The 22,236-nt window shown below is 35.2% G+C and overlaps 1 protein-coding gene across 1 annotated transcript in view; it reads right to left on the bottom strand.

Annotated features, from left to right (window-relative positions):
• GFRAL (GDNF family receptor alpha like) overlaps positions 1-10,115 on the bottom strand; it is a 57,896-nt gene extending 47,781 nt beyond the window's left edge. The window contains 4 exon segments of the mRNA XM_030841059.2: positions 3,599-3,646; positions 3,649-3,753; positions 5,858-5,992; positions 10,094-10,115. Of these exon segments, the coding sequence (XP_030696919.1) occupies positions 3,599-3,646; positions 3,649-3,753; positions 5,858-5,992; positions 10,094-10,115 (310 nt within the window).
• Positions 10,116-22,236: the final 12,121 nt, after the last annotated feature.

Consider the following 22,236-nt stretch of genomic DNA (forward strand, 5'->3'; position numbering starts at 1 on the left):
AGAAATCCTCAAATATTTGGAAATTAAACAATAATATTATGAATAAACCTTGAATCAGAAAGAAAGTCAGGGGCTTCCCTGGTGGCACTGTGGTTGAGAGTCTACCTGCCGATGCAGGGGACACAGGTTCGTGCCCCGGTCTGGGAAGATCCCACATGCCACGGAATGCCTAGGCCTGTGAGCCATGGTCGCTGAGCCTGTGCGTCCAAGCCTGTGTTCCGCAACGGGAGAGGCCACAACAGTGAGAGACCCGCGTACAGCAAAAAAATAAAAAAAAAGTCAGAAGGGAAATAAGAAAATATTTTGAAATAAATAAAAATGAAAACACAAGATATTAAAATTAGTAGATGTGACTAAAATAGCACTTGGAAGGAAATTCATGTAATGAGATGCTTACATCGCTGATAAGATTTCATCTTAAGAAACTAAAAAGTGAGGATCAATTTCAAGTCAAATCAAATGCAAAAGAAATAATGTCGAGCAAAATTGAGAGAGAAAGACTGAAAGAAAAAAGACAGAGACAGAGAGGTAAATACAGAGAAACAGACACAGAAAGAGAGAGAAGGAAGGGCACAAATATCCAGTACTTGAACAAAACTGAGGACATCACCTGAACTTTGTCAGACTTTTAAAGGACAACTTGGGAATATTAGGAACAACTTAGCAGAGTGATAGAAACTAAAAGAAAGGGTAAAATGGAAACTCTAAAAGTAAAAATTCAACATAAATCCAACAAATGTCTTTCAAATTCATTGAAAGACAAACTACAAAAGAAGAAATAGAACAGTCTTGAAACAAACACACTGAACATTTAAAAACCTTCCAGTGAAGAACAGCACAGATATTTTCATTGGTAAATTGAATTAAACACTTAAGGAAAAAATAACACCAATTCTTTTTATATTATTCTAGAATTTAGAGGAGAAGAAAATACTTCCTAACTCACTTTGAAGACAGTATTACCCAGACAACAAAATCAGACAAATACTTTCTAAGAAGAGAGAATAACATGCCAATATGCATCATGACCATAGATTTAAGACCCTCAACAAAATATTAGAAAATTTAATCCAACAATATATAAAAAGAATAATACAATAATACATCATGACTGAGCAGGATGTAGCCTCAGAATGAAGGGCTGTATCCAACATTCAAAAATCAACAATAAAATTTACCAAGTACCACTAAAGAAGTAAACATATGATCATTTCAATAGAGGCAGAAAAAGCATTTGCAAAATTTAACATCTACTTATCCATTCGTGATAAAAATTATCTAAGCCAACTAGAAATAGAAAGGAATTTCCTCAGCCTGATAAAGGGAACCTGCAAAGAGCCTACTGCAAAAGCCATTCTTTATTGTGCAAAGCCAAATACATCCCTCATAAGATAGGTAAAAAGACAAAAAATGGCCACACTAAACAATCCTATTTAATATTATACTGGAAGTTCTACTCAGAACAATAGAGCAAGAATAAGAAATAAAGGTTTACAGATTGGAAAGTGAAAAATAAAACTCTCTTTATTCTCTATTCGTAGATAACAAGGCTATCTATATAAAAAATCCTATAGATTCTACAAAAAACAAAACAAACAAAAACCCCTAGAACTATAAAATGTCCATATAAAATGTCAATTGTATTTCTGTATACTAGCTATGATCAACTGAAAATTAAAATGTAAAATAAAGTGCCCTTTACAACAGCATCAAAAAAGTGAAGCATATCTGTAAATCTTAACAAAATGTAAGAACTATTATATTCAGAAGTACAAAATATTGATAAAAGAAATCAAAGAAGTCCTAAATACATGGAGAGATATACCACGTTCATGGATTTGAAAACTCACATAGTAAATATGTCAGTGCTATCCAAATTGGTCTATAGTTTTGAGGTAAGCCAAATCAAAATACCAGCAGGATTTTTCTGTAGACATTTACAAGCTGATTGTAAAATTTATATGGGATAACAAAGAAGGAGACTAGCTGAATCAGCTATTTAAAAGCAAAAAATTAAAGGAATTACACTACTTTATTTCAAGATATCCCATGAAATTACAATAAATAAGACTGTGGAATATTAGCAAAAGTATAGAAATATAGGTAATTGGAAGTAGAGCCAGCAATATACAGCCTAGTGATCTTTTGAGAAAAGTGAAATTGAAAATATCTTCAGCAAATGTGGTGGGACAATTAGATATCCATATGGCAAAATAACATATCTGACCCATAGCTTGCACCATATAAAAAAAATTAACTCAAAATGCATCATAGACCTAAATATAGAACCTAAACTACATAATTTTGGAGAGAGACTTTACCAAATAATATATAGAGGTAACACATAAGCACATGAAAATATGATCAACATTATTATTATTTAAGTGCAAATTAAAACTACAGTGTGATACCATTAAATATGTTTTGGAATGGAAAAAAAAAACGTGAGTGCTTCTGAGAATGTGGAGCAACTGGAACTTTCATACATTTATGGTGACTTCATATCTGAAATACAGTATTAAAGCTCCTTATAAAGTTAAACATACACTTAACTATATGACCCAATACTTTTTTACCAAAGAGAAATAACTTATATTCATACAAATCTTATATGTGACTATTTATAGCAGCTTTATAATCTCTAAAAATCTGGAAACAATGTAAATGACTTTCAGTGGTGAATGGATAACCAATTTATGGAATAACCATACAATGGAATACTACTCATCAAAAAAGAGAACAATTTTTTGATGAATCACAAATATATTATTTTAAATAAAAGAACACTGGCTCAAAAGGCTACATGTTATATAATTCCATTTATATAAAATTCTGGTAAAGGCAAAATTATGGAACAGAAAACTGTCCAGTAATGATTGGAGGGGTTGGACAATGAAACCATTCAAGATAGATGAGAGGTAAACCTTTCTCTTATAAAGTGGGGGAAGGAGGATTCTGAAAGAAGAGGTGAGAACTCTGTGAAAACAGGTGCATTCCCAAGCTGACCACTTTTCGGAGAACGTACATAGGGACACTGAGGATATGGAAATTGATTACATTAGGGCTATTGGATCCCACGTATCTCTTGGAAAATCTTTCTGTAAGCTCAGGACACATGCCAACAAGCTTGATTACCACTACTTCACCATCAGGCTGGCACTTTGAGTAGATAATAAATACATGCATATTAAATAATCAAGTTCTCCTATCCAAAGGCAAGCATAATTCTGGGTAAGTGGTTATACTTTGGTCTTCCTCAGGAGACCCTGTATTCTTTACCAACAGAAATGGTACCTTATTTATCTTCTATCATTTAAGTCTTGTGCAAAGCCATAGTGAGCCTCACAAATATATGTATTGAATGAGTGAATCTATAATACTAATGAATTATAATAGAATGAAACTTGAAAATTGTGGTTAGCAATTACAGAAATATATCATGCACTTACTGAGATCTACAGCTCACAGAACCTTAAATTACATGAAGAATTAATCAAGTAACCAGAAAAAACAAGAGTTCATCAAATTACATAGATGTGGTTCATTTTGACATTGTACTTTTCAATGACAGTAAATGTTTCATATAACAATGTATTACCTGATTTGTTGATGCATTTTTTTCCAAGCAATTTCTTAATGGTACAGGAGAGGTACAGCAGAAACAATTTTTAAATTGGAAATTGCTTTCTGCTAAAGGCCAGATACTTAAATTACGGGTGGATGAATCCTTCATCTGGCAGGGGTTGCCTGGATTTCACAGTCAAACATATAACACTCTAGATATTAATCTGAATATAATTTTTGAGGCCTCCTATCCAAGATACATTAAAGCTTTAAAGAGCCTCCCCCTACCCAAAGTTTTTAACGTATTAGTTTTAGTAATTCATTATTAGAGTTGAGGTTGCTACAGCATGTCCATATAATTGACTTTTCAAGCAAAAACTATTTCTACTGTTTTCTTCACCAATATTTACTTTCTAAAATAGAATAAAACTTCCTGTATTTTAAAGGAGATTTGTCCCCACTTAGAATGCCAACTTTTTCTCTTTAATAATAATCAAGGCTGACCTTACACGAGGTGACCAGAATGCTCTGTAATCTTAGCTATTTTGTCAGTTTAGCAATTGTATTAGCTGTTTGGTCTTAACCTCATTTTATTTACATGTCATTCCAAGATAATAATAAGAGACAAGCAAGTGGCTCTAAATTTATCATGGAAAAAAATGTGGTCCTGACTCTTAGAAAGCACTTAATATTATTGAATAGTGCATCTTTCATAATTACCAATATTTCATGTTCTGCTTTAATTTAAAAGGCCATATTCATCTACCCAACAATTTTCTTTTATTCAGTTTTCTGAATAAAACTACTTGAGTACATTTCATTTGTGTATTTGAGAATATTTCTATTTCAACTTCATGCATGGTATAATTATGCAAATTTACCATTCACTGCAAATGACTTGCTATTTGTATACTGAAATCAATAAATATGTTATAATTCATGACACGCTGAATGTGATATTTTAAATTGCCTTATAAAATGTAACAAGGAGATTCATCATCAAAACAAATAACAGACTTTTTTTGTCATTGTCCTTTATTCTCATCTTAATATTATTATGTTATTTGAGAAAACTTGCAATTGAAATTCTTTTCCTGAACTGTAATGAGAATGTTGGATTAGAAACCTATAACTTTCTTTGGCGTACGAACATTGCATGTACTCCTTTCAAGGGCAGGGAAGAAAAGGAAATCTTGCTCCTTGTCTACATCCTATGTAATTCCTTGAAATCTTGTGGCTGGACAGGAGCTCTGATGTTGGAGATTGTGAATGTTGACATTGTTAGAACTATGGCTGGTTGCCTCTTAACCCAACATACTCCACCTTACATTTTTGGGAGGTAGAGGAAGCTCAGGCAGATAGGAAAGGGTTGTGAGCAGTACAGAATTTATTCTTCATGAAATGGTTGGAGTAGCAAAGTGAGTCATGAAAGAATATATTTTTATTTTTTCACTTTGGAGTTCTCTTATTGAATATGCCAGAAAGTTTATTGGGTTTTTACGGTTTTATCATATTCATTATACAAGTTGATAAAACTTATGTTAGTATAGGGTGTTTTGAAAAGTTATGTCATAATAATATTAGGGCAATGTCCCCTTAAATAATACGTTTATCATTTTTAGTGAATGGAGTCTTACTATAATCCTCTCATTCAATATGTATTCAGTTACTTGATATATTCAGTACTTTTTTTTTCTGTTAAACAAATGACAGTGACTTTCCAATCTTCATATTCTCTACCCATTGGGCCTCCTCTCAAATGTTTGGAATATAGGACTAGTTAAAAGCAAAAATATGTTTTAACTTGTTCTTGACACAGTTGGAATGGAAAATAGTGTATAGGTTGCAAAAATATAAAACTCACATTATGTACATGCAAATAAATAATGTGTTTGATTATGACAAATGTTATCTTCCTATGTTATCCTGAATAGTAACATATAAGCAAAAGAACATTTTATTTGAAAAATTGTTGCCATGCTTCTGAGAGGTATGTGTATAATTGTAACATTAATGAGATAAGTAAAATAATAATCTGAAATCCTGCATAAAGTTGCCTGCAGTGTCAATGCATTAGGGCCTTTGAGTAATTTAAGAACAGTCTTTTGTATCTAAATTCACTAATAAGTAATTGTAGGCAAATCACTTGAATACCAAGTTTAAGTAAGGTATTTAGAGAAAAAACTTAGTTCCTAGGATAGTGAAAGAAAAGAACAAATTCGATTTTTATCTCTGTAAAAAGAAATTATTTGAGTGTGTTTTAAACTTTTTGTTAGTATAGAGCGTATTTTACCTGACACATTGCAGGCATCTTCCATTATTCTCCAGGCATGTTTACATCCATCTGCATCACTTAGGCAGAGTTCTCTTAAATATGTGCAATCAATGGTTTGGGAAGTGGACTCATTCTCCAAGCATAGCCCCACAGCTTGAATAACAACAATAACAGAACAATAAAAACAACAGCAATATGGCAGTTATTTACCTCAAAACTAAGTGATTAATGATCAAGACCAGAATTATGAAAACTGAAATGTGATAAAATTATTACAAATCTGGAATGGATCTTAACCTCCCCTCTAGCTACAGATCTCTGTTTCTCTTATATAAGATTCTTAAATAAAAAGTCTGTATTTGCCCTCTTTCTTTCTTACTGCCTATTCATTTCTCAGCGTATAATTTATTGTTATTTCTATTGCTCCATTGAAACTACTTTAAAAAATGCTCCAATCATCTCCATAACATCAAATTTAATAGTTTTAAGACTTCATCTTGCTTACTTTTATCATTGGGCATTTCATTGTCATTTTGTTCTTGAAACTCTTTTCTTTTGGAACCCTCTCTTCTAATTCTCTTGATATTTATTCGTTTGATATTTTCTGACCACAGTTAGAATTCTTCCCAGGATCCTCTTACTTTTCTATTAAAGTATATTTGAAGGTTAGGTTCTATCCTCAGACTTGTCTTATTCTCATTTTACACCCTTTCTGTGGACAATTCCATGTATTTATGATTTTAGCTAAAATATCTAGACTGATGATTCTCAAATATCTAATTCAATCCTGTTATTTTCCAGTATTCCAGTTACAGATGATGTTCTCTCCACCTAAATGTTCCAGACACACTTCCAGACAATATTATCATCAGTAGTGTCCTGCTCATCATCACTCCCTGCTGGACCACCCTAATTCATCAGCAATTTCACCATTCACCATGGCACCCACACTGGGAACCTTGGGTTCATGATAGGCTCCTTTTCTATCCTCAGTTTTACTCTCCCATATCCACTCTTGTGTAGTTCATTGATTCTCATTTTGAATATTTGACCAACTCACCAGTTAGTCAGTCTGCCTCCAGTTCTATCTTATTCAGGTAGGTTCTTTACACCCCCTTATCTGCCTCATGTATCATTCTAGTCCTGCTGTTTCTCTGCTTCATCCTTTGCATGACTCTTAGCATGACTAAGAGTCTTCTTAGCATGACTCTTAGCATGACTCTCCTATTCTTCATCATGTGCAATCTGGAGGTCCTCAAGCATTTATAGTTTCTCAGATGCTTCATGCTGCCTTGTACCTCTGAGCATTTACTGTATGTCACCCCTTTTCTTTTTACTCTGGAATAACACTTTTTTTGTCATTTAAGACTCAACACAATAACTACTTATTTTAAGGGAAAATTTCCCTGAATTCAATACCTGTTTTCCTACATTCAAATTGAATTCAACACCCCTCATCTGTTTCACTACAATCTTGGGAATTTCCCAACTATAGCATTTATTGCTCCATAATGAAAGTGTATATTTATTTTTGCCTTTACCACTGGGTTCTGGGGTTTTACTCAGCAGGCATTAATTCATGATCATATCCCTATCATCAACACAATGATGGATCATACATATTCAGTTAATGCATGTTGACTTAACCAACTAGAATCGTTCTTTATGGATGAGTTATATATAAATAACTCTTAATATTCAATAAATATAACATCTTCTAGATATTTACAAGTTATTTTGGGTAGAAGAGAAAAGATTCCAGAAAGTTTTTTAAAATATCAAGAACGTAGCAATGTTAATTTAGTATATTGTACCAATTACTCAAACTAATTCTGCAAGCATACAAACTGACACTTGCTTAATCAATCCATAGAAAAATATGGGAATTACAATTGAGTTCTAGAGACAGTGTATTAACTATAGTCAAGAGACCTCAAGCTATGTCTTAATCAGAGCCAAATTATTTGAATTTTTAAAAAGATGATGTTATTATGAACGACTTGTCACAACATAGAGTTATAGGCTTCAAGTAAAGCCACAACATCTTCTTTTAAAAAAAACTTACCTCTTTCCAAACCTCTTCTCCTAAGGAGAACCCATGAAAACTGATTGGATCATATGTATTACTGGCTGAATCACTGCATTTGGAGATTAAGCCCATGCGTGTGACTTGGTCACATTTTTCTTGTTGAGGGCTAGAGTGGAAATTGACATATCAGCTTTCCGTGTTTTCATGTGTTCATGGATAACCTCACCTAGCCAAGCTCCTGTTCTAAGTTAGCAAGCCTAGAGAAAGAGAAAGAGCCACTTCCATTCTGGCCCAAGGTTACTTACTTCAATCCAGCTTGCCAAAGATCCTGAAGTAGGGATTTCATGTCAGATAGTCAATTTATAAGCAACTAGAATTTCATTTTTCATTGATCGCTATTATCTTGTGAATACTTCTCTCAGGAAGTTTATAGGTGATGGTCTCTTGGGTATATCATCAAACCTCACTTGTATCTCAATGCAATGATCATTAATGAATTCTACATATTATTTTTCCCAAATGTGTTTTATTTTCTTTCATATTTAAAATTTTAGGTTGAATAATCATCTTGATTGTTTTACGTGATTTTCCACACCTTCCACTCAGAAGAAATACTGAATCAAGTAGGAAAACCACTTCAGTGGTTTGGCCCAGAAAAATCAAAATAACTTCAGCTTTCCAGAATCTTATTCTTTCTTGACTATGATTTCTGGCCATGTATTTAAGCCAGGAGTTTTCGAGGAGCATCTTGAAATGATAAGTGAGAAACAGGTTCTATTTTAAAATAAATAAGATGGAGAATATTGCACATTTTATCACCCTTTAAAGATGTATAAGACTCATTAGGCTATTAAATGCTTTGTTTTAAAAATTCACTATGTCTCACATTTCTTTGGCTGCAGAACTTTCCTGCATCACAAAGCCTATTTAAATGATGTTGAACAAATATTCTGAAGCACACACTATGGGAAATATTGATTAAACCTATCAGATAGCACAATTTTGACCCTAACAGTGTTAGGTATGATTTCCCTTATTCATGCAACCTAGTGTCTAGGTTAATTTAGAAGTGAAAGTTGAAAACAAGAGGCCATCACTACCTTTGCAATGGGGGCCATAATGAGTTTGTAATTTATTTTATGTGTTTCATTGTATTGCTGCCTGATTTACAAAAATTAAAGTTTCCTAGATTTCTCCTTATTATAAATGATAGAAGTAAGGAAACATTATTAGCAATAAATGCAAGGAACAAAATTTTGAATAAGGATTACTTAAACCCCCCCAAACCTGAAAATATATAAATGATTTCTTCTTTCTTGCCTTTATTTTCTTTGACTAGATTTATTTTGACTTCCAACATAATTTGAAATAACCTTCTTTGTTTTCTTGCCCACAAGTGTGCCTTTATTCATCAATATCTATTGGCAGAGAGTAAGCAGAAAATACACTGGCTTTGTTTTAATGAGTAAATTATTAATATTCAGCTACAATTATAACTATCCCCTTTTCTGAATGCAATTTGTAGATTCTATTGCATGCTGATTAAAATATAAATAGCTTCTCCAATAACACATATAGCAAGTAGGCCTTCATAGAGTCTACTTTTACGTATACATTATTTTTTACTAACATCTTACAATGAATTCACACTACCCAAGACAAGAGAGATAAGTTCACACTTTATCTCTAGGTTACAAAAATTGACTGAAATGTAAAGAAGCATTTGATGTCATGTTGTGTTACTCTACTAACTGCCTCCTTCTTATTAAATATTAACACATAAAATCAGGGAAATTGAATGGTTTAAATTAATCTAATATCAATTTAATACCAAAGAAAAATAGATAATAATTCAAAATTTGTCATCTTATAACTTGTAAATAGGTACTGGAAGGTTTCATTTCTAAAAGGCTCTAGTACAGATGTCAATTCTATAAATCCTGATCAATTACTTAAAGTGATTGGATTATTCTATATATAAAAAAGAAACAACCTGAGCTGTTAATGCAATTCTCACATTGTGCATTTTCTATAGAGCTATAAATGAGTAAAAGTAAGTGCACATTTTTGCAAAATTAAGAAGCTCTGTTAAAGTATAAATTTGCAATTAATACTTTATATTATAAACATTTGTTAGCTTGACAGTTAAGTGACAGGAGACAGCATTTGTTTCTCTGAGAATTGGTGTTATGAATTCAGATAAACCGGAAGCATAATTCACTTACCGAAGAAAATGAAAACTATCATGGTAGCCAACTTGGGGCTGTTCACCTGGAAGAGAAGCAGATATCTTTTTCCAACCACCTTCTTAACAGCAACTATCCACAACAAGGCTTCAGTTTGTACTCCTGCTTCCTAAAAACATCACTGATTCTAGTCGGCTTCCTGTCACCACTTCCTCACCAATCTTTCCTGAGCTGTGAACTTTCCTAAACAGGTCCAAATTCAATTATTCTCTTCTGAGTGTACTGATCTCAGATATTATGCTTCCAGGAAAGCCCAAGAGCCAGATACTAAGAAGTGATACATACTCTGTGCAATCAGGAAAAAGGTGGGTTTTTTCCCCATTCAACTAGAATGCTAAACTGTGTACAAGCTTCCCAACTATAACTCAAAATTTTCCTAGACACTTGAGAATGCTCTGTTTCTACTTCATTAATTAGCATAATTCAGGCAATTTTATATCTTTGAGGATAGGAAAAAGGAGAAAAGGCATAAGCAAAGCCCAGGAAAATGTATGGGGAATTCAAGTTCCACTAGGATCAAAACAGTGTACTTCATCTTTCCAAACAAGAAATGTTCTTTACAGGTGCCCCAGTGTGCCTAAAACTTGTTCTGCTCTAGCCACAGTTCCTCTAACACTTCAAACAGGGCAATGTGTACGAAATGACTCCTCGACATTTGCCACTCGACACTATTTTTCTGAGCTTCAATGAGAGGCATTGCTATGATCTGAAGATCTGTGTCCCCCCAAATTCATATGTTGAAATCCTAAACCCCAGAGGAGATGGCATTAGGTAGAGCATTTGGGGGTTACTTAAATCATGAGGCATAACCCTTATGAGTGAGATTAATGTTTTAAAAAAAGAAACTCCAGAAAATCCCTTGCTCCTTCCACCTTGTGAGGACACAGTGAGAAGTTGTCAGCCATGAATTAGGAAGAGGATCCTCGTGAGACCGTGACTGTGCTCGCAGCTTGATCTTGGACTTCCAGTCTCTGGAACTGTGAGAAATAAATTTCTGTTATTTGTAAGCTACCCAGTCTGCAGTATATTGTTATAACAGCCTTAGTGGACTAGACAGGCAGTATTTATCTCCTCTTACTTAGACTGTGCTCTTCCTCACCAGAATCTAGAACACATCATCTACCTGGGGACAGCCTGAGGCTTTGACTTTTAAAATAACCTGAGACATTTTTGTAATGAACACTTAGGAAGTAAAAAAATGCTGCATAACAGGAAATTAGGAAAAGACAGGCACGGATAACTATCTTGAGATGGGGGAGGAGCATTTGTGTGTACGAAGTTACACAATGAGAGGGTTGTTGATTGCATTTGTCCATATTTAATTTACACTAGAAAATAAGTTATAGCGTATTTTGTTTTCAGAATGCATGATGGAAAAGTACAGACTCTGGAGTCCAACAAACTGAAATTATAACCCTATTTTTCTCTGTAGGTATATGTAAATGACTTTCAATCAGAAGCTATTTATATTTACTCTGTAAAATGGGCTGACTGTATCCATGGTTGCTATAAATGTTAAATATGTATGTGAGGTTTATATTACAAGAGATAAACAAATGGCAGTTATATTGCACCCACTGGCTTAGTTATTATTTAACCAATAATTATAATGTCATAAAATTAATCAATTATTTCCTTTTAAAAGGCACTGAGTCACTAAGCTTATATTATAAATTTTGTTGAGATAGTTATTCTTTTTGATATAAGATGACTAAAAATGGCTTAAGCTCAAGAAAGATTTGGTGGCTCTGTTGGTTTGCAAACTGGTCCCTTACACAAAGGGCAAGGAGAGTCTGAACAAAGGGGCAGATCACTCCGGATAGGTAGGTATCAGATTTAATAAGCAAAGGAACTTACATACAAGGAACTTGTTTGGGGTGAACAACAGACAATTAGATATTCGCACCCACCCACCAGAATCTTAAAATTTTATAGAGAGGCCTTAACTGGGTTCAGTCATGTGCTCCATCCAGATGGTCTCAACCACACAGAGCTCTCTCAAGGCTGAGTCCTTCAGAACAGCCCCACTGTGGGAACAGTGGACAGAATGTACATTCGGAGGACAGAGGAGGCAGGAAGGATCTTCCAATTGCCTGGGTCCAGCTCATAGATCAAACTGCAGTAACACGCCCTGGATGACCTCCTCCAAGAGGTTCTGTTAGTTGAAGAGTCCAGTGGTAGAGCTGATTTCCTGCATGTTTTAAACCTTCGAGGTCTGAAGGGCTTGCCATCCTGCCTCTGAGTTGCTTTCTTCTGTCGGCTCCATTCACAGGCAGCTCCTTTCCTCTTGATGGAAGATGATGTCAAGCTCTCAGCCTGCATCCTTCTCTCTTAGAAGCCAGAGTGGGAAGTGGGGTTCTTCCCATTAGTATTCCAGAATTGAGTTCACATCGGTTCTAGATGGGCCCCATGCCCATCAATTTTGCCAAGTGGAACTGGTCCCACTTGGTGCCCAGCATCATAGAGGCATTTGGAAGCGGCCCTACTGAACCCACAAGAACTGATGGTGGGAGAGAGATGCATTACCAAGGAAAATTGTGGTGTTAGGAGCCACATGTGAAGGAATTCTGGGTAGGAAAAAAAAAAAACATTTTCAGTAAAGCATATAAATGTTGAATTTATGTGGGGCTACCACAAGAAAAATAAACTGATGAAACAAAAGAAAAGAATACCAAAATACTATTTCCTGTTCAAGGAAGGTTAGTTATAACTTTCTGGAGAGTGGTGCTATGCAGACTGAATGCAGGGCATAGGGTGAATGGCTCTAATCTTTTCCAAACAGGTACAGCTGCTGAGGTCTATTGCTTACAAGTATAGAAAGCATCTGTGGTCATATTCCCGCTTAATTCAAAATAATAGTCAGCTGTGTCACCATCTAAAGCAGGGATTTTTAGCATTTTATTGTGCCATCAATCTCCTTTCTCCATAGACCGCACCTCCTTAGAATATTTTTAAAGGCAGTTTTTTTTTTTTAAAAAGCATCTGTGGTCGTATTACTTCAACAAGGTATTGTTGAAGGTATTACTTCAACAAGGACCTGCTGTATAGCACATGGAATTCTACTCAATACTCTGTAATAACCTATATGGGAAAATAATCTGAAAAAGTATAGATATATGTATATGTATAACTGAATCACTTTGCTGTACACCTGAAACTAACACAACATTGTAAATCAACTATACTCCAATATGAAATAAAAACAATTTTAAAAAGCATGAAGATTAGATCACTCCCTAACACCATACACAAAAATAAGCTCAAAATGGATTAAAGACCTAAATGTAAGGCCAGAAACTATCAAACTCTTAGAGGAAAACATAGGCAGAACACTCTATGACATAAATCACAGCAAGATCCTTTTTGACCCACCTCCTAGAGAAATGGAAATAAAAACAAAAATAAACAAATGGGACCTAATGAAACTTCAAAGCTTTTACACAGCAAGGAAACCATAAACAAGACCAAAAGACAACCCTCAGAATGGGAGAAAATATTTGCAAATGAAGCAACTGAAAAAGGATTAATCTCCAAAATTTACAAGCAGCTCATGCAGCTCAATAACAAAAAAACAAACAACCCAATCCAAAAATGGGCAGAAGATCTAAATAGACATTTCTCCAAAGAAGATATACAGACTGCCAACAAACACATGAAAGAATGCTCAGAGAAATGCAAATCAAAACTACAATGAGATATCATCTCACACCAGTCAGAATGGCCATCATCAAAAAATCTAGAAACAATAAATGCTGGAGAGGGTGTGGAGAAAAGGGAACACTCTTGCACTGCTGGTGGGAATGTGAATTGGTACAGCCACTATGGAGAACAGTATGGAGGTTCCTTCAACAACTACAAATAGAACTACCATATGACCCAGCAATCCCACTACTGGGCATATACCCTGAGAAAACCATAATTCAAAAAGAGTCATGTACCAAAATGTTCATTGCAGCTCTATTTACAATAGCCAGGAGACGGAAACAACCTGGGTGTCCATCATCGGATGAATGGATAAAGAAGATGTGGCACATATATACAATGGAATATTACTCAGCCATAAAAAGAAACGAAATTGAGCTATTTGTAATGAGGTGGATAGACCTAGAGTCTGTCATACAGAGTGAAGTAAGTCAGAAAGAGAAAGACAAATACCATATGTTAACACATATACATGGAATTTAAGAAGAAAAAGAAATGTCATGAAAACCTAGGGGTATGACAGGAATAAAGACACAGACCTACTACAGAATGGACTTGAGGATATGGGGAGTGGGAAGGGTAAGCTGTGACAAAGTGAGAGAGAGGCATGGACATATATACACTACCAAACATAAGGTAAATAGCTAGTGGGAAGCAGCCGTATAGCACAGGGAGATCAGCTCGGTGCCTTGTGACCGCCTGGAGGGGTGGGATAGGGAGGGTGGGAGGGAGGGAGATGCAAGAGGGAAGAGATATGGGAACATATGTATATGTATAACATTCACTTTGTTATAAAGCAGAAACTAGCACACCATTTTAAAGCAATTATACTCCAATAAAGATGTAAAAAATAATAAAATAAAAAAATAAAGAACCAACAACAACAAAAAACCCCAAACATTAACAACTGATGAGTCTAAATGAAAAAAAAAAAAGCATGAAGATTGTAAAAAAAGGTATTACAAAGAAAATTACTCCTATGAAATATATTCATCAAAATATTTTTTAAACACACTTGGGACAAAGTGATATATATGCTTCTTTATTAAGAGAGCAAATATCAAGATCCAGGCAGGTCTAATAAGACTGTAATTTCAGTGTAGTGATGACCATAGATACTAATTTGAGATATTTTCCATTAATGCACTATTATGTAAAAATATCTGTAATTTCTCTTTGTGACAATACAGCATAAGAAGTACTGAATTTTAAATTAGAGTTTAGTAAAAATAGAATACAATTTTGCCCCGAGCAAATGTACAGACACACCAGATTAATAAACAGTACCTTCAGCTCAATTATTTACTGAAGTGGAAACTGGCAATTGAATCAGAATATTTTAGAGGTGAGAGAAAATGATAAAAAGATCAGTTTCAGTAGTTTCCAGTGATAATGGGGGTGTGATTTTAACATGTATTCTGTTTTGAATAAATGCTCTCAAATAAATGAATCAGAAAAAAAACAGAGTTGCTCCGGTTGAAATTTGGGTGGCAAGCCTCAAGCTCTGGTCAGGGGGCTTTGCATCGCCATCCACAGCTGTCATTGAGGCATCCAAAGACTCCAGAGGCCTGTTCAAAAATCACCTATCTCATTTACCTGTTTGCAAATTTTTTGTCACATAAAGAATCCATTCTCATAACAGTTAAATGAAATACATTAGACCTCGAGCCTCATCACTGGGCAGAAAACACTATGATTTCTATCCAACCAACACTTACTAAAAGCCTACATAGAGCTCTATGAAAAAATAAAACTGAGGCATGGTCCCTAGTTTCATGGATCAGATAAACCAGGCTGCAGAAGAAACTACATATAAAGAAAGAAAGAAAAATTTGTTAACAAAATAAAAACATAGTAAATGAGTGAAAAATCAATATATTAGAAGACATTTCTTTTTGGAGCATAAGACAACTACTTTGTGTTTAATGACATTTGACTCCCCCCACCCTGGCCCAGAAAAAAAACACCCTTGCATTTGTATTTGTCTACTTAAAATTTTGTAAGATGCTTATATCTGGAGGAAAGAAAAAAATCTGAACAGTCTCAGATTTAGAGTCAACCTGAAATTGAGAGCTCTGGAAAGAGGCTATATGTAGAATATAGAATATAGAATATATGTAATATAACACACACATACACAGAGTGATGAGTTCCTTAACTATAATGCCTGGAAACAGCGCTCTAAGACACTTGGTAATAAAGGAAGACATTATCCAGTATTTGGGGGGAAAAAATCAGAGAGTCTCTTTGCCTGTTCCTGGAGGGTCTCAGGAGAAAAGAAAAAAAAAAATAGGTCAACTTACTGATGTACTTAATCTCCTCACAGTGAACTGGGCTCCTCACTTACAAACTGGTAGGAAGTGTCCATGAGTCGGGAGACAGGATGGGGAGAAGCTGAGACACAGCATAAAAATGGGCCTGTGAGGTATACTCGGGGGGAACTCAGGTGAACTAATTTCACTGAAACTCATGGTGGGTGGGGAAATAGACAAATGACCAAATGATAGGCAGCCTTTATGCCTTGCCAAGGTAACCAGAATTTATTCACAGAGTAAAGGGAAGCCACTGGTGAGTCTTAAAAAGGAAGCAACCAGGTTACTATTTTGAAACATTGCCTCAGCAATACTATGTAAGATGGTTTGGAAACAGGATAATTACCGGTTATGAGGTTATTTCAGTAGATTAGGACAGACGTGGGTAAGGCCTGAACTAAAAAGTAATGGCAATGGAGAGGATACGGTAGATTCAAAATATTTAAGGATTTGGAACTTATAGGATGTGGGGACCATTTGAGATGCAGAAGGGGTGGGAAGGAGGAACCAAGGAGGAGTCCATGCTTCTGGTTTGTGTGGCTTGGTGTTGGTTGTTAACATGTACCCAGACACTTGACTCACAATTCAATGCTCTAAATACAATATAATTGTGTCCATTGGTCGAATTTTATCCATTGAAGAGGTTAAACATTAGCATGAAACAACAGTACTATATATAAAATAGTCAACAGGGACCTACTGTATAGCACAGAGAACTCTACTCAATATTCTGTAATAACCTATATGGGAAAAGAATCTGAAAAATAATTGATATATGTATATGAATAACTGAATCACTTTGCTGTACACCTGAAACTAACACAACATTGTAAATCGATTATACTCCAATATAAAATAAAAATTAAATTAAAAAAAAAGAATGAAACAACAGTTCCTATGAGATGTGTGCACATGTTATTAGGGAAGACAGGCTGGCTGTCCCCAACAGGATCAAAACAGCTCCACCAGAGAGCATCACCTTGGGAGATATTGTTGAACAAGTTCTGGCTCTTTGTCTAAAGGGATCAAGACTAGATCCATCCTTTAGGACTTCACTAACAATAAAAAAGATCTGAGAAATGGAAATATTAATCATATTGTCAATTGCTTTATTTATAAAAAGAAATCTAAACGCTGGCCATTGTATTTTCTTTGTGTAGCATGTCAACAGGGGAAAGCCAACAGATGAAAAGAGATTTTGATTAAAGGGTATTAGATCTATAATTATATCTATATAGACTTAATATTTAATGGCATCAGGTTAGAAAAGTCCCCGTGTATCTCTGTTAATGATAATGAGGTGTATGTCACATTCTTGCTATTTTTGGGTAAATTAACCTCTTCAATCATAAGCATCCTAGCTGGCTCACAGTGCTACCTCTTCGAAATAAAACTGAACATCTCTCCAGCATTGTATCTTGTTGACTTTTTATTTTAAGTTTTGGGAGAATAATCTTTCTTCCAAGCTCTTGGGAAACAACATTATAGTTATATAATGTTCTAATAATATCCTCTTCTTTGACACAGATAATTTATACATTTTTATAGTAGAACATCTTTTAGAATTGAGCTAATATAAGGGTCAAATCATGTCCTTTCCTACAAAAATGTATTCCATGCAAGGTTTTATCTATAAAGCAGCTAATATTCCTATCTGAAGACAGCAGTTCTATATCCGACTCCGAACTGTTCTGGAACTTCTATTAGTTGAGTCTGATTTTTCAGGAATTTGTGGCACCTCTAAAAACTGTAAAGACCAACCGTTGACAAATATCCTTAATTTCTTCAAATTTCCTTTTCCTAACTTCATATCTGCTCTCTGCTTCACATTTCATATCAATAATAGAGCCTATTGCACATTCTAATCATTCTGGGGAAAAGGTCACGTGCCTGCTGCTTCAGCAAATTTATTATTAAATGAAGAAGGGACCACTTGTTATCAGATGACTTCAACATACGTTTATGTTTAAATTTAATATTTTCTTCCTTTATGATAGGACTTAGTAGTTTTTGAAATCTGCTGTGCAGAGATCGCCCTCTACAGAGATGAATGCTTGAGAATAGAAGATGTTTTCTGCTGAATTAGACTGGATGATTTTGTAAGGTCAAATTCCCCAGGGAAGTATGGAAGAAAGGCTTTGGACACCCCATGAAAGAGAAGGCTGGCAATAACATACAAGTGTCTACTATTTTTAATAGTTGTTGAGGCCAGTGGAGACATTTTTATACTGTTTAAATTTCCTTCTTTTCCTTTGCAAGGTACATTTTTTTTTTCATTTTATAAGATTTGGTACTTGTGTACAGCATTTGAAAAACAACAGATAAAAATATCTTTATTTAAGTAACACAGAGATAGCCACTATTTTATCTCTTGGTATATTTTCTTTAAATGTTTGACTTTATTTATTACCTTTAAAGCATCATTGCTATCATATTTGTATACACTTTTGTAATTTAAATGTTAATAGTATCTGTCATTTTTTCTGACTGTAAATGTCAAGAAAAAAAGTCACAATGATCCTACTACATATGGGTAACACGTAAATATTTGGTTATATTTCTTAGGTTTTTTTACATACATACATATACACCTTATATACCATGCCCCTCTCTGGATCTCCTTATTCCCTAGGACACCATTTTTTGAAGCAATAAAGTATTTTTTAATTAAGGAATGCACATTAGTTTTTTTAACATCTTTATTGGAGTACAATTTAAACATAATGCTATTGCACACACAGACTACAATATAGTGTAAACATAACTTTTATATGCACTGGAAAACAGAAAAATTTTGTGACTTGCTTTATTGTGATATTTGCTTTGTTGCTGTGGTCCAGGGCAGGGGTCCCCAACCCCTGGGCTGTGGAGCGGTACCGGTGCGCGGCCTGTTAGGAACCAGGCTGCACAGCAGGAGGTGAGTGGCAGATGAGCCAGTGACGCTTCATCTGCCACTCTCCATCACTTCCATTACTGCCTGAACCATCCCTCCCCCAACCCTGGTCTGTGGAAAAATTGTCTTCCACAAAACCAATCCCTGGTGCCTAAAAGTTTGGGGAACATTAGTCTAGAGTATCTCTGAGATATGTATTTAATCATCTACCAATAACTCAAGTAAAATGAGGACAGAGTACTGATTTAGCAATGTGAAGGTCATAAGTGATGATAATAAGAGGAGTATTTTGGGGGCAAAAATCTAGATGGAATAGATTCAGAGTAAAATGAAAACAGAATAATTTTTGATAATAGGTATTTCCTCTTTCAAGGAAATTTACTATAAAATGAAGCAGAGAATTGGGACAGTATCTGGAGAATGATGTGAGGTCAAAGGGGAGATATTGGAGATAATAGATTATCTTTTTTCTACCCTAAATCACTTTTCCTAACTGCAAATAAAAATCAAATAACTTTTTGGGTCACATCTATAATATAACTTGCTGTTTCTTACAGCCTTACTGTCTCTAAATTAGAAGCACCCTACTGAAGCTAGCTTTCTCTTCCCATGTTGTGGTATTACTCCTAGTTTTTCTTTCTCTTCCATATTCTACATCTGTCTGTTGCTTTTACTGGAACTGTTAATATATCATTTTAACCAGATCATCTTATCTTCACTTTCCTTTAATTCCTTTCTGAAAAGGACTTTCTCTAATTAATGTAGTCATCATAAAAAACTTTTCCAACACTTTTCCCCCTCCTATTATAGATTTCTAAATAAATGCAACTTCTCCATTGATATAAAATTCATTTCCAGTTCATATTTCCCTATAGTTGAATTACTACAAATAGAGCCTGGGATTAATGGTATTTGAACCCGAAGCTTCCATGTCATGTGGTCCTTTGTTCATTGAGATGCTCAGAGCAAACTTTCCTCTTTAGGCCACTGCACTTTCTTTTTCTGCAGAGTATTAGTTTCCTCTCCTTTTATTTCCCCCCATTTTCTCATAACCTGGCATTTTTCTTCATGTTTCCAATTCATTATTTCTTCTATTGGTATGTAAAAACCACTCCAAAACTTAGTGTCTTAAAACAGCAATAATTATTTACTGTCTCTCACTGTTCCTGTGGCTCAAGAGTTGGGAATAGCTTGGCTGGGTGGTTCTGGCTCAGGACTCCTTTGAGGTTGCAGTCAGACTGTCATTTCAAAGGGATGCTCTCGAAGCCTCTTTGTCACTTGTCTGGAGTCTGAATTGGGAAGCCTTGAACAGCTGGGATTTCTTGAACATAGATTTTGTCCCTATGTAGTTTCTCCACGTGGTCTCTTGAGAGAAGTAACTTCAGGATAGCCAGGCTTCTTACATGCCAGTTCCGGGTTCCTGCTGCACGTGTCCTGAGAGAGTCAGATGGAAGCCATGATGGCCTTTCATGAGTTTGCTTCTGAAATCATGCAACCTCACTCCCTCTGCATCCTATTGGTCCAGGCAGTTACAAAGTTCTGCTTAGTTTCCAGGGGAGAAAACACAGATGCCCACCTCCTGATGGAGGAATGTCAAGGCAGCTGTGTAAAAACAGCATGTGGAATTGGAAATATATTGATGCAGCCATCTCAGAAATGTTATCTGAAAGCTGATCTCGTTTCTTTTCAAATCTTGTTCCTGCTTCTAATTATTGCCTTATGCTTCAACATACTCTCCATTCGTGAATGATTTTCTTATTTTCTTTATTCTCCTGGCTTCACTTCCTTGCCTCTCACCCCGAAGCTAATGCTAAGGAATTTTTTTCACACTTTTTAGTACCCTCAGATGCCTTCTACTTGTGATCCCAAAACACACTAAACATGTCAATCTCCAAATCAAATGATCTTTGCTTCTGCACTACAGAATCTTTCTGGAGAAAACTACATTACTGTGTTTTCTGGCATCATCATCATCATTATTATTAATTTTCATTCTCAACCAAAGTTTTTGACACTGCCAAGCAGTACTCTTTGTCAACTAGTTAAAAATATTCCCCATTCATTCTGAATAAATATGGTAAGCCCAGAGTAGAAATGACTTGTGTTTCGTCCAGCACATCATCCATAGAGGTTTCATGAAGAGGTTTATGTGGAAGAAGCAAGCCAAAGAATTCTCTTTGTAGTACCAGTCACTAGAAATGTTTATTTCATAAGGAAGAATATTGCTATGTTCAGATGTATGAAACAAATTTAGATTGATGTAGCCACTTGTTGATTGTTGCTTTTGTTGCTTGTGCTTTTGGGATCATATCCAAAAAACTATTGCCAAAACCAATGTCAAGGAGCTTCTTTCCTAATTTTCTTCTGGGATTTTTATGGTTTCAGATCTTATATTTACATCTTTAATTCATTTTGAGTTAATCTTTGTGAGTGGTATAAGATAGGAGTTCAATTTCATTTTTCTGCCTGTGGTTATCCAGTTTCTCAACACTACTTGTTGAAGAAACTATCCCTTCCCCATTGAGTATTCTTGGCAAATATCAGCTGAGACATTTTTACTTCTTTACTGTGTAATAATTGAAATTCACTCATGCAGATGTATCAGCATTGCCCACTTTAAAAAGTCACTAGGGGGGCTTCCCTGGTGGTGCAGTGGTTGAGAGTCCAGCTGCCAATGCAGGGGACATGGGTTCGTGCCCCTGTCTGGGAAGATCCCACGTGCCATGGAGCAGCTGGGCCCATGAGCCATGGCCACTGAGCCTGTGCGTCCGAAGCCTGTGCTCCACAATGGGAGGCCCGCATACTGCAAAAAAAAAAAGTCACTAGTACTAAAAGTAGGATTTTACTCTTGTCAAACCTTTTTTGGCTCTTAATACCTACCCTCCTTTGTAAAATAAATTACTTCAAAATCCTAAAAAAAAAAAAATCAGTTGACTGTACATGTGTGGATTTCTGAACTCTCTATTCTGTTCCAATGATCTGTGTGTCTGTTACTATGTCAGTACTGTATTGTTTTGATTACTATAGCTTTGTAATATAGTTTGAAATCAGGAAATGTGATGTCTCCAGTTTCGCTCTTCAGAATTGCTTTCACTATCCAGGGTCTTTTTTGTTTCCATACAAATTTTAGGATTTTTTTTTTTCTACTTCTCTGAAAAAAATCAATGGAACTTTGATAGGGATTGCATTGACTCTATAGATGGTTTGGGGGTAGT

Source organism: Globicephala melas, chromosome 11, assembly GCF_963455315.2.
Source record: "Globicephala melas chromosome 11, mGloMel1.2, whole genome shotgun sequence".
In the NCBI taxonomy this organism is placed as follows: Eukaryota; Metazoa; Chordata; class Mammalia; order Artiodactyla; family Delphinidae; genus Globicephala; species Globicephala melas.